The sequence below is a fragment of the Phragmites australis genome, chromosome 1 (genome assembly GCF_958298935.1).
Source record: "Phragmites australis chromosome 1, lpPhrAust1.1, whole genome shotgun sequence".
Classification (NCBI taxonomy): domain Eukaryota; kingdom Viridiplantae; phylum Streptophyta; class Magnoliopsida; order Poales; family Poaceae; genus Phragmites; species Phragmites australis.
In genome coordinates, this window is record NC_084921.1 from 49,382,905 (window position 1) to 49,396,197 (window position 13,293).

The 13,293-nt window shown below is 45.3% G+C and overlaps 2 protein-coding genes across 2 annotated transcripts; one reads left to right on the top strand and one right to left on the bottom strand.

Annotated features, from left to right (window-relative positions):
* The first annotated feature begins 5,422 nt into the window (after positions 1-5,422).
* LOC133924718 (pentatricopeptide repeat-containing protein At3g09060) lies at positions 5,423-8,291 on the top strand. The gene is made up of 2 exons (XM_062370383.1): positions 5,423-7,638; positions 7,726-8,291. The coding sequence occupies exon 1, from the start codon at positions 5,508-5,510 to the stop codon at positions 7,617-7,619; it is 2,112 nt and encodes a 703-aa protein (XP_062226367.1). The 5' UTR covers positions 5,423-5,507; the 3' UTR covers positions 7,620-7,638; positions 7,726-8,291.
* Positions 8,104-9,231, bottom strand: LOC133924727 (uncharacterized). The gene is made up of 2 exons (XM_062370393.1): positions 8,776-9,231; positions 8,104-8,692 (listed from the first exon to the last, which is right to left on the bottom strand). Exons 1-2 carry the CDS (start codon positions 9,103-9,105, stop codon positions 8,246-8,248), a joined length of 777 nt encoding a protein of 258 aa, XP_062226377.1. The 5' UTR covers positions 9,106-9,231; the 3' UTR covers positions 8,104-8,245.
* Positions 9,232-13,293: the final 4,062 nt, after the last annotated feature.

Consider the following 13,293-nt stretch of genomic DNA (forward strand, 5'->3'; position numbering starts at 1 on the left):
CGCTCTTGTCCGTGAGTATGGCTAATCGACCAGATTGATACTCTGTAGAGTTTGCACAGCTTTCCTCACGAGTCGTGATTCCCATGTTGCTTCACACTTCCGATGTGTGGAGTCAAGGTCTCACTACAAGGCCTTTTCAAAGCTCCCGCCAACTTGGAGGCACCCACTGAGATTTCACCGCTAACAGACGATTACATCACTGCATAAGCCCCCTCTTGTGCCACTCAACCATCCAACGGTGCCCACAGAGTTAGAGGGGTGGCTAATTAGTTGGCTAGGTCATACCCATATAGGCCTCGCGATTGTGCGGATTCACTTGGTTATATGTTCAAGAACCGGTCCTTAGGACCCCACACAGGAACAAACTAAAGGATGTTGTATAGCATCACCTCAAACCAACCATCCTGTTAGGATCCCTATACTATGTTTCTACAAAAAATTACCACTCCCGATTTATGTTGTATAGGCATTAGTCAAGATTAACATTTTCCCCAACTATGACTGCACTAGCATATACTACAATTTTAAGCCATGGTTAAACAACGGTGACAAGGAATGATCATACAAAGCTAGTAAACCTGAACATAAGATTCTAACTTAGACAAGCATGTATCAAGGAATAAAATAGCTACACATGATTCCTAGAACAGGAGCAAAATATTCAAGGACACTTGCCTTCAGCGGAGAGTTGCTCAAAGTCCTCGAAAGCTTGATCTTGAAGATTCCCGAACTGCTCACCTCCTAAACGACATACCGGAGAAAGCACACAATAAAAACTACTAATAACAGTACAATCAACAGTACTAAAATTAGGTAAAAAAAAACCCTATAAAAAGATTCTACACGATGCTACGAGAAATTGAGCATGAAAATCGTCCAAATCGGAGCTACAAACAAAAGGTTATAAGCTTTTAAAGTTTTAGGGGTTTTTTTTGTAAATTTTACTTAATTTTAGAGATTAAACCAATTATTTTTATACTGAAAATCTGTTTTACTATGCATTGCTCCATAAAACAAATTTGAATTATTTTTATTAAAGAAAAATCGTATGGACCGGGTCCACGTGTGTGTGAACCGAGGGAGGGGGGTCGTTACACAAGTCCACTGAGGACCGGAGGCGCCGATGACCTATGCACAGTGGCGGGTGGCCAGAACGGTGCTCTTGTAGCCGAGGAGCTCCGACGAGTGGCAGAAAAGAGAGAGGGGAGGGCGGCGAGCTCACCCCGAGAGAGAACGACAATAGAGCGAGGGCGTGGAAGCCGGGCGAAGGGAACGGTGGTGGTGGTGGACGGTGCGACATCAGGGACGGGTTCCGGCGGCCGAAAGACGACGACGTGCCCCAGGTTCGACTTCGGAGGGTCCTGCAGAGCCGTAGAACGGGTCAAATCGACCGAAGATGGCACAACCGTGAAGAACGGCGGCGACGACGCAATCTCACCGGAGACGAAGAAGGAGCGGGCAGCGACGACATACCGAGAGGGAAAAGATGGCGTGAGAAGGTGGAAAACGTGTGGAACTTCACCGTGGAGGTGGACAACAGCTTATATGGGCGTGAGGGCGAGTGTAGCGACTGGGGCGCACGGAGAAATGGCCGTCGGCGGCAATGTCCATTAAGACGTCAATTTCATCAATAACTCGAGCAATATAGGGGGAAATGAAGGGGGAAACGGGTAGGGCAACTTGATGGGGGGAGTTATGGCCTCGGATTTTGTCATTTTGGGTAGGAGAGAGGGTGCGGGGGAGGTATGAAAACTCAGCGATAGTGGAGGGGATCGGAGCCGGTGGGGGAAGGAAGAAGGCGAGCCGGCTCGGTTGTGACTTGAGCAGGTCCCATGCGACGGAGAGAGGGGTGAGAGGGGGAGTCCGGCTCGGCCCAGGCGGGGGCGCGGGGAAAGACCGGGCTAAGGCCCAAACGGGGGAGAGGAGAGGGAGCCGGCCCGAGAGGGGGAAGGGGAAGGGAGAGATCTGTGTTTGGGCTGGGCTTTTGAAGTAGATTTGGCCTGGAAGTGTTTAAGATTTTAGGAAATATTTTTCTTTTGATTTTTGAACCATTTTCGCAAAGCGTTTTCAAACGAGCGCCTTCTAGCGAATTTTTTTACAAAATCTTTTTCACGCATAAAAGTCTATTGCAACTATGACAACATGAATGCAGCAAACACAAATATAACCTATGGAATTAAATTTAGAAATTAATTTCCATCTAGATTGAAGAAAACCTACAACTCCTATTTAATTCTAGCAAATTTTAAACTTTTACAAAAATTAAAAATTTAGTGTGTTACATCCTTTAACCACTATGGTTAATCAAGTTATGACCCTACTCGTTGTGGCTCAGATCCCGAGAAAATAATCCTGGTGCCTCTAGGCCTCCCAATTCGAGGAGCCATGACGTGGACACCCTTGAGTAGAAGGGTCGCAAGTAGGCAGCTTGGGAGGTCGACCCTGAGTACTGACCTGCAGGTCGAACTGCAACTGCCCCGTCCATGAACGTATGAATCAGGGAGACCTAAGGAATCTCATCCCTCACAATAGACGTGACTTGCGGGAGGTTATCAACAACAACCTTGAGGAGCGCCATGAGGATGATCTACGCTACAATGATCGTAAATCTCTGGGATGAAACGATCGACATGACTCCCCTGATCGAAGGGACAGGCGTGACATTCCTCCTCCTCCACTTCCTAAGGAATTCAACAGAGGTTGCAAAGCCTGCTTCCTAGAGCTCTGCTCGATGTGGTGGCCTGATAAGTTCAATACGGGCTCGATCCAGAAGTATGACGGGAAGATGAACCCCAACGAGTGATTACAGATCTATACCACAGTTATCCGAGCAATGGGAGGAATAACAAGGTAATGGCCAATTACCTGCTAACTACACTTGATGGACCGACAAGGTCTTGATTGTTGAACCTATCTCCCAACTCGATCCGATCATGGGCCGAGTTGAAGGCTCAGTTCATAGCCAACTTCTAGGATACGTTCGAGCGCCTAGGAACGAAGAACGATCTTCGTCAACTGAACCAAGGAAATGACAAGTCCCTCTGAGACTTCATCCAACGATTCAGTGACTGGCGAAACACGATACTGGATATTTTCGACGAATCGGTTATCATCGCCTTCAAGAGAGGTGTCAAGAACACAGATTTGGTCGGGAAGCTTGCTATCAGGAAGATCCAGAAGATCAAGGAGCTCTTTGAGTTGGCCGATACATCTGCAAAGAAAGCCGGAGCTCAAGCACATTCTAAAAACCCTCAGTCTGGCAAGGACGATCCTGAGTCCTCGAAGAACGAGGGGAAGAAGGGCAAGCCTGGCGACAAGCGCAAGGGTCCGAATACGACCGTAACCGCGGTCGATAGGAGTAAGTCACGCATTTATGGGCGGCTGCAGTATCTCAACCAACGCGGGGCCCGACCAGTTCAAAATTCGAAAAGCCGCGCAGGAGAATCAGAAATTCCCTTAGGTCTGACGGCCATCATTGTCTCTCTCTCTTTCTCTCACGTTCCCATTTTTCTCTCTCCCACAATCTCTCTCTACTTTTAACCTCCCTTCAGGATGCGGTTTTCTAGGCCCACCACAAGGGAAGACTGTGTCGATGACCACTCCTAGAGTAAACTCTTGTTCACCTGAGCCTCAAGTGGTGCGACCAGGTCCGACCATGACCATGTGGCGAATTGCACAACCGACCACATCCACGGGGGAGCTTAGGGGCTATTGTCGGTATATAGAATAAGGGGGTCCCCTGGGAGTGGAGTCCACACAAGGGAGTGTCGGCTAATGGTAGATTTTTTTTTAAAAGATGTGGCTCTATCGTGTGACAAGGCAAGGCTCTCGTGACTAGCCCCCAGGTCACGAAGGTAAGCTCTGCGACCAGCCACATTAGTCGTAGGGTAAATGTTTCATCTTAACCTATCAAGTCGTATTAAATGCTATATACTCAAGCGATTTCCTTCCTCGACAACAAGTGCAGATAGGCATAAAGGGAGGGTGGCGATCTCACATTGGGCTTTGATGACATCAGAGAGGCGGTCCAGCGATGAGAGAAGGCGACAACATCTTTGGTTTGTCCAGGTGTTGTATTCGATGGCCGGAGGGAGAAACTGAAGGCGATGGCGTGTTCCTATGGTGCGAGCGGAGCTCCTGGGGGTCTCGTCAAAAGCAATTATGGCTCGAGGTGACGAACTGACGAGTTCCGACAAGTTCATCAATGACGGTCGATAGCGCGAGGCTAGGGATTTGATGAATCGGCGAAATAGGGCACGAGAGGCGGCGACTTGTGGGGGAAGAGCCGTGAAGCGTGACCGAGGCTCCCCTTTATAGAAGGGAAGGCTTGAGGAAGGGGCTAGGGTTTGGCGGCATTGGACTCGAGTCCATGTCGGGCTCGGTGGTCGTGAAAACCGGCTCGGGGACGAGAGGTAGGGGACGGGCCCCATGTGTCAGCCGTGTGCGAAGAGGAGGCCGGCTGGAGGGTGATGGACTGGCGCGCTCCCTAGGCTGCGCTTCGGCCCAGGCAGGGAAGCAGGAGAGGCCGGGTTGACTGGCTTCGGTCAGCATCTAGGGAATGTGGAAATTTTAGAAAAGAAACAAAGCAAATATAATTCAAAAAATAGCAAATAATTCCCATAAATTCCAGGAAGATTCTAGCATGCATTTTAGAACACAGGAAAGCAAATAAAATATTTTGAGACTATGAAAACATATTGATATTTTAAAAATAAAACTTAACTCATATAAATTCAAATAAATTCCAAATGAGCTCAAATAAAATCCAATAAAGTCCAAATATATCCAAATAAAACCCAAAAGTTAATAAAACCTAAATGCCTATTATTCAGCATAAATTCATTCAAACAATCAATAACCTTATTTAAATTTTGAATTTGAATTTAAAAATTAAGCCTTCCTCCTACTCTAATTATTTGATCTATAATCTAATCTTAAATTTTTTAAAAATTTAAGAAATCTAAAAATCAGAGTGTAATACGCTTTCTTCTGCCGCAATGCGCATATCTTGGCATCGAACCCATCACGTGGCCTGACGCCGCTACGCATTGTCGAATCGTACAATTCATCTTCAGCTGCAACTTCATGTGTTATCGGACTAAGAAGAGGATAGAGGTCGGGTGCGGAGGTGATCATCCCAGCCACGGAGCAACTGACTGGCGGAGTATAGATCCAGCGTCCAGTAACGGCTTTTAACTATGCTAGGATTCGATTGCACGGCATCGGATTGCAGTCCATCCGAAGCAAACACAAAACAACGGGACATGTTTATGCCGTAATGCGTTTCCTGGTCAAAATGGAGGAACCAAACGCCTCCTAAACTCGGTTGATCTCCGCTGCATTATCAGCAAAAAGAACCTGGCCCTCCAATAATCTCTGGACGGCCAGGATCCGAACGGTAGCCAACCAAAACCGCCCAGCCCAGGCTCCAGTTCCCTCTCTCCACGCAAGTAAAAACCGCCGCGCCCGCGCAAACCGCCGCACGCGGCGAGGGCCCCGACGGCGCGATGCCGCCGCCGCAGCGCGACCCCGAGCCTCCGCCCATCCACCGCCTGGTGGATCTGATCAAGTCCGACCCCGACCCCGCCACCGCGCTCGCCCACCTCGAGATCCTCGTCTCCACCCGCCCGGCCTTCCCCACGCCCCAGCCGCTCATCTTCCACCTCCTCCGCCGCCTCGCCACATCCTCCCCGTCCAACCTCCCGCGGCTCCTCGGCATTCTCCCGCGCATGCGCCACCGTCCGCGCTTCTCCGAGTCCGCGGCGCTCGTCGTCCTCTCCGCCTTCTCCCGCGCCCTCATGCCCGGCGCCGCGCTCGCCGCGTTCCGCGCCCTCCCCTCCCTCCTCGGTTGCAACCCCGGTGTCCGCTCCCACAATGCCCTCCTCGACGCGTTCGTCCGCGCCCGCCGGTTCTCCGATGCGGACGCGTTTTTCGCCTCCCTCTCTCACGGCGCTTTCGGCCGCCGCCTCGCCCCCAACCTCCAGACATACAACATCATACTCCGCTCTCTTTGTGCCCGCGGGGACGTCGATCGCGCAGTTTCGCTCTTCGGCTCCTTGCGTCGCCGTGGAGTGGCTCCCGACCGAGTAACCTACTCCACCCTCATGTCAGGGCTCGCGAAACACGACCTGTTGGACAACGCGCTCGACCTGCTCGACGAAATGCCCAACTACGGAGTGCAGCCTGACGCAGTTTGTTTCAACGCATTGCTCAATGGGTGTTTCAAGATTGGCGAGTTTCAGAAAGCTATGAGGGTCTGGGAGCAGCTGGTGAGGGATCCGGGTGCAAGTCCCAACCTTGCCACATACAAAGTGATGCTTGATGGCTTATGTAAGCTTGGGAGGTTTAAGGAGGCGGGGGAGGTATGGGGTAGGATGGTGGCGAATAATCATCAACCAGATACGATTACCCATGGGATCTTGATTCACGGTTTGTGCCAATCTGGGGATGTGGATAGTGCAGCACGGGTATACTCGGAGATGGTCAAGGCCGGGCTTGTTGTTGATGTTGCCGTGCATAATTCTCTCATCAAGGGGTTGTGTCAAGCGAGGAGAGTAGGGGAGGCTTGGAAATTCTGGGACTTGGCAGGTTTTTCTGGGATCTGTAATATAACAACTTATAATATAATGATTAAGGGGCTGTTTGACAGTGGTATGGTTGATGAAGCTACAGAGTTGTTGATGCAATTGGAGAATGATGATTCATGCTCCTCTGACAAGGTGACTTTTGGCACATTGATCCATGGCCTGTGCGAGAATGGCTTTGCTAACAAGGCATTTAAAATCTTGGAGGAAGCACGAATCAGTGAGAAAGAATTGGATGTGTTCTCATATTCATCTATGATAAATAGATTTTGCAAGGATGGGAGAATAGATGGCGCATTCAAGGTATACAAGAATATGGTTAAGGATGGTTGCAAACCGAATTCTCATATTTACAATGCACTAATACATGGTTTTTTTCAAGCATGTCAGATTGGTGACGCTGTTAAAATTTACAGTGAAATGACAGACAGTGGCTGTTGCCCAACCATCATCACATACAACACTCTAATAGATGGGTTGTGTAAGGCTGAAAAGTATCAAGAAGCTTCAAGGTTTACAAGGGAAATGGTAGAGAAAGGTTTTAGGCCAGATGTCAGAACTTATGGCTCATTGATTCATGGCCTTTGTCAAGACAAGAAGATTGATGCTGCCCTTGCTATTTGGGATCAAATTCTTGATAAGGGTCTTCAGGCAGATGTCGTGATGCACAACATCTTAATTCATGGTCTTTGTTCTGCTGGGAAAGTAGATGAAGCTATGCATCTTTATTCGGATATGAAAGAAAAGAAGAATTGTTCCCCCAATCTAGTGACCTATAACACAATAATGGATGGATTTTATAAGATTGGTTCTATTGATAAAGCAGCATCTCTCTGGACTGCCATTTTGGATAATGGGTTGAAACCAGATATCATTACATATAATATAAGAATAAAGGGTCTATGCTCTTGTAATAGAACACCAGAGGGGGTCCTTTTATTGGATGAGGTGCTTGCAACTGGTATTATACCAACTGCCATTACATGGAACATATTAGTAAGAGCTGTAATCAAATATGGGCCTATTCAGATATGACACCTTGGAATTTCTCGTGGTATCGATTTCCCTTCCTTTCTTCTGGATGATTTCTCTGTTGCAGTTTTACCTGATTTGGTGTGATGTATGTTGTTTCCTTTCTCAGTTCCTCTTAGACGATCTTGAAAGTTTTCTTAAGGCCGCCGTGGTAGAGCCTGGTCCTCCTGAGGTTGTAGCTATGAGCAACCCTTGGCCGGGGCTTGAAGGTCCTGCGCGCTGGCGGCAGGGAGGAACAGGGGAGATAGAGCAAATAGGGAGAGGTAGTCGGCCTATGCTTACAAGTTTCAAATATATGAATATGCATTTGCTGCTTGCACTACAGGTCTGTCTTAGAGGCATGTTTTTTCTTTCTTTCTTTCGAAAGTTCACTTTTTTAACGCATCAAGAATGTAACTCTGTTACCATGTTTTGGCTGTTGAAACATTGCTGAAACATATACCATTGATGCAAGATCGAAGGCAGCTTGAGTCTATCAGACCTCAGGTTTGAGAAAATCTGTGGTTTATTGGCCAAGCTACATGTTAAACAAATTCTTGGATTATAAAAGCTATATCCATTTATACTAATTTTATACAGTTTAAATTGCTTGTGGAAAATTACACCCTACTGCTATGTCTGCAACTCTTTCATTCTTCTCTTTTTCCTGTCTTATCAGCTTTTGGTGGTGAGATATTCTGCTCGTAGATGACCTGAGCAACCAGGCCAATGAAAATCAGACCCAGAGCAGCAACCTTCCTCCACTCCACCTCAGGTGTTGCAAAGACGGCATTCGCAATTGTAAGCCCAAGTATTGCCATCAGCCCAAGGTAAATGTTCATCCGAGTTTTGGACCCTGCACTCTCTTTTGCTATCTCTTTGACTTTCTGTGCTTCCACCTTTGCCTTCACCTTGATTTCCTTCTTGTTCTTTGGCTTGACCTTTCCAAGGCTTTTGAAGAACATTCCTTCGTTTTTCTCCTTTTCAATCCAATCTTCAAAGTCTTCTAACACCTTCTCGTTCATTTCGATCTCTTGCCTTTGGACTTCAGCCGTCTCCTCGAAGGCTTGCATCTTGCTGTCGAGCCTCTCCATTATCTGCCTCATCAGACATGGCAATTCTTCGTCAGACAGTGAATAAGCAGTAGGCTGTTCAACTTTTCATTGCAAGAGATGCTCACCTGGTCACCAACTGCATCAAGCTCTTTCATAGCGTTCTGCCCAATCAGGTCGAACTCGGTGTCTGCATCCTTGGCAAACTTGGTCAGGTAAGCAGAGCGCTCGTCCAAGAAACTTGTGATGCGCACCTTCTGCGCTTGAAGCATGGCGATCTGTGCAAGAACCTCTTGCTGACGTTTGTCGCCACCAAGCGGCGAGGAACTGCCGGATTCGGCATCGTCGGAGCTGCCGGCACAGATGAAAGATCTCTTCCTGCCTAGCAGAGCACGCCGGTACGGGGAGGATCTGCGCAGCGAGGGAAGGGATATCTGAATGGTGTGAAGAGCAAGCATCTCCTCTTATTGCTGTAATCTTCGTTGTTGCTGCTGTTGGTTTGGCAAGAATCGTGCAATGTTTTGCTTCTGCCCACCTCTCGTTGCAGGAGCCTGGAAACCATATCCCTTCTGCTCCATGACAAGACCAAATTGCCCTTGCGTGCTGGGTATTCTCAGGTCCATGTCTTGCCACTTTCTGCGGGAACCGGGCCCCCCTGTTGTCCAGTTAGAACTGCCCAGTGGATGCTTGCAGCCTCCAAATATCTAAGCTCATGCACGGTTAACAAAATCGTTTGAGATCAGGAATCGTTACCCGGCGATTTCCAAATTCAGGAATATCGTGAAAACCATTTAATATTTGATGAGAGTTCGCTCAAATTTACTCGGTCAAATTTATAAATCGGAGACAAAAATCGACTGAATTGACGATTTGGTAACCACTCGATTTGAATCAAAACTGTTTGAATTTTATCGAAAACCGCTCGTATTTCACCTATTTCGTTTGTGATAAAAAATCGCTTGAACACGATAAAAGTTGCTCGGTTTTATCGAAAACTACTCAAGTTAAAAAAAAACTAAAAAAATAGCTTAATCTTGTAAAATAGACAACTAATTCATCTGAGCTTTAAATCAAGTGAAACAAATTTTGTTAGTTTTCTTGTAACATTATCTACATGATAAAAATATTTACTTATAAAAAAGTTGTATATTTTCTGTGAGAAAATATATTTGCTAATCCTATTTAAATGCATAATTAATTATATGTTAATCCAAAAATCATAAAATCTAGTCTTCTTACATGATCTTATATCCTTTAAAAATAAATGAATTCATAAAATAGTTATTGTAACATACATGATTATATAAATGTGTTGCAACTAGATTATTTCATAACTAACTCATCACATCTTTAAAATTGGTGAAACCATTTTTATTAGTTTACTTATACTATACTTTATATAGGAAAAATAATAGTAGATATCAAAAAATTAATTACAATGTTGTTTCTTAATGTGTTCAATTTATGCTTGTGAACTTAGTAAAAATCATGAAAAAATTAAGAAAACTCTAAATGAAGTGAAACTAATTTTAAAAATTCTCTTAAGATATGTCCTGCATAAAAAAATATGTTTGCATGTTAAATTTTTCCTTAACGTGGTGGGTCAAATCATCATATTCATATAGTCTATTTCAGTATTTTTTAAAGCTTTCTCTTTATTAAATACGATGCAAATGATATTATTTTTGAATTTTTTTCACAGAAGTTCTTAGAATTATCTCTAGTATTTTTAGATTTTTTATAATCTTATTTTTAAAATTTTAAATTTTAAATTTAAAAGACAATCGATTTTTAAATACGATGCATATCGAATTGGCCGATATTCACTAATACTGAACGATCTTTTAAACTCTTGGCTCCACGCGCCGCCATGCAGTCATGAATCCGGCCCAAATAGATGCAGTTGGGCATCCTGGGCTCGATCAACTTCTGAAAGAGAGCCGGGCCGCAATGCACATACCAAGTCGACCTACCACCATGATTGCAGAATCAACTCGTCCCAGCATTCTGAGGCGAAATGTGACGGAAGGCAAGACATGGTTTCTTGTCACCACTCACCAATGCCATTCTTGATGGTAATGATTCGTGCTTCTTACCATACAAGCCCGGCTTTTTCCACACAAATTAAAACCTGAAGAATTTAATGATCGTTCGATGGACTGAACTCTCGCTGGTTGTCGCTTTTCAATTTTTCATCCATGTTCTGTGAAGTGGAAATGGAATTTGTTGTTTACTGCTCTTTTTTGTCTGCCACAAGTTTGCTTATTCAGCATCAATGATCTATATTCTAGTCACACGATTGCGTGACTTAAAGATCCTTGACCTAAGGTACTGAAAAACAAGTGTAACCTATAAAACCCAGAATCGCAAATGATGATTTCGCTCAGGACAGCCCACATGATCCAAATCTTTTTCTTCAGCAAATTGTCAAAATTACACATTGCATCCATTCTAGATGAATCCTCATGGCCCCATCACATGTACCGGGTCCTTGAAACACCAGAAATGGCCTGCAGGAACAGGACCATGAGGACCGGCGCCCTCTGCCCATCCCTCCCCTTCCCCTCCGCTGTCGGGAGGAGTAAAACGCAGCAAGCAGACGAACATGCAGATGCCGGGAACAGCTAGCAGCAACTTGGCCCTGGACGGGAGGCTCGAGCTTATCGGTTCCAGGGGAATCAATGCCTTTGGTAATACGATAGCGCCGTTAAACACTGCAGTTTGGGCCGCCCGACGCGTCGCTGTCTGCGCACCGGAGCATGGGCTGCGTCTGCGTGCAGTGCTCGCTCTCCCGGCCGTGGAGTGCCCGCTCTCCCGGCCGGCAACGCAGCTTCTTCTGCAGGTAAACGTCGGTTGTTTGCTGTTTTTACTTTTAGTTTTTTTTAAACATGCGCTTTTAGTTTTTTTAAAAGTTGTTTTTATTTTAGCTATTAGCTTTTATGATAATTTTTTAATTTCTCGTCTCAGAAAAATTACTCTTAGCTAGCTTCTCAGCTTCTAATTTTTTTTCTCAGAAATATATTTTTGACTTATCAAGAATCCACTTTTTAACAACACCGTTTGTTTAAGTTTCTGACTTCTGACACCAGAGAAGCTAAAAGCAGAAACAACAAATAAACAAGGCCTTAATCGCAGTTAGGTTTCTGAATTCTGAAGCCTCGCCATGCATCTCTAATGACTCCACTCTTCCACAGTAATGGTGATGTGCTCGGCGCGCATGGCACAAGATATTTCAAGGTAATGTAACAAATAGCATTTGTAGCGGCTGCTATTGCGGTAGCGGGTCTCTTGCCGCTATCGCGTCGAGGTAGCGAGCTAAATGTAGCAGTTTGTAACTTAACGGTCTCAATAGCACTTAGTGGTCCGTTACGTTGTGTTGCAAAATCTAACATGCCAACTCAACTCTCTACCCTAGTCTCCACTCCAGCCGCCACTCACCAAACGCCAAGTCCCAAACCACGCTCGGCTGCCGCCTCACACCAGTCAGCACCGCTACCACCCTTGCCTTAGGCCCAGTCGCTGCCTAGGCCTACAAACGCCGCCTTGCCTCGGCTGTCGCCACCCCAGCCTGACTACCTGTGAGGAACCTTCTAAACAATATTCTAATTAATCATTAAATCGATATTTACTTAATCACAATTTTAATAATTAATCAGAATACCGCTCTAATAGTCCCGGCACGTGTTTTGTACCCAAGATCGAAACACATATCTTTCTAACAAATCACATCACAATAAAACTTAACAAAGAACGAGTAATTAAATTATATTTAAGTTCTTAAGTATCCATAATTTCTTACAATTTACAGCAAAAGAGAGCTAGAAGAAGATTGAAACTAAACAACTCCTAGACCAAAGAAAACTATGCAGCGGAAGCTAAAATTATGAACAACAAAAGGAGGATGAAGCCATATATCCTTAGACCCCATCACAAAAGCACGACCTTCGAGCAGTTGCCTACTCATAGGTAGCCAAAGACCAACTCTTCCTGGCCGGTAGTACCTGAAAGAGCAGCGTGAGTATGAAATCTATATTGGGTAATTATAGATAACTCGACTCTAAGGATTATGAATTGGGAAGTTAGCAAAAATACGACCATATGGTTAAGTAAAATTATATATGAAAGCAAAATTTGACAAAAATATGTATAAGCATCTAGACTTAACCAACTCAACTATGTAAGTCATAACCATCAATTGAACATATATGCAAAAGGAACCATAGTAATAATATCGGTAAAGAATCATCTTAACCCATCAACCACCTCAAACCAAATTCAAAACTCTATGACTGTTGCAAATAGACAAAAACATGCTTATGACCGAGAGCGCGGCATTTTGAAATATTTTAACACCCCACAGGGGGTACAATTTTACACACAAGACTCTAGGACCATACGGCTTGAGTGACCACACAGGTCCACCTAAGGGGTACTCGTGCCAACCTTTCTTAATAAGCCCCAATCATTTGAATCAAACATCGCTCGGTGCAGGGCTCACTTAGGTTCACTCCTAGAGCAACCTCAAGTATCTCTTACTAGCCCGTCCACTCACACCGTCGATGTGCAATCTCAAATGATTACAGCTACAGAGATATTCAGTTTATCTTACCATTAGATAGATATGTGGTAAGTACGGTAAGTGTTAG

What these genes read in the sequence shown, in the direction of transcription:
- LOC133924718 (XM_062370383.1), top strand. Translation starts at nt 5,508, where the DNA reads ATGCCGCCGCCGCAGCGCGACCCCGAGCCTCCGCCCATCCACCGCCTG.
- LOC133924727 (XM_062370393.1), bottom strand. Translation starts at nt 9,105, where the DNA reads ATGCTTGCTCTTCACACCATTCAGATATCCCTTCCCTCGCTGCGCAGA. An exon ending in TTGATGCAGTTGGTGACCAG is followed by an intron (nt 8,693 to 8,775) that starts GTGAGCATCTCT and finishes CTGATGAGGCAG; the next exon opens with ATAATGGAGAGGCTCGACAG.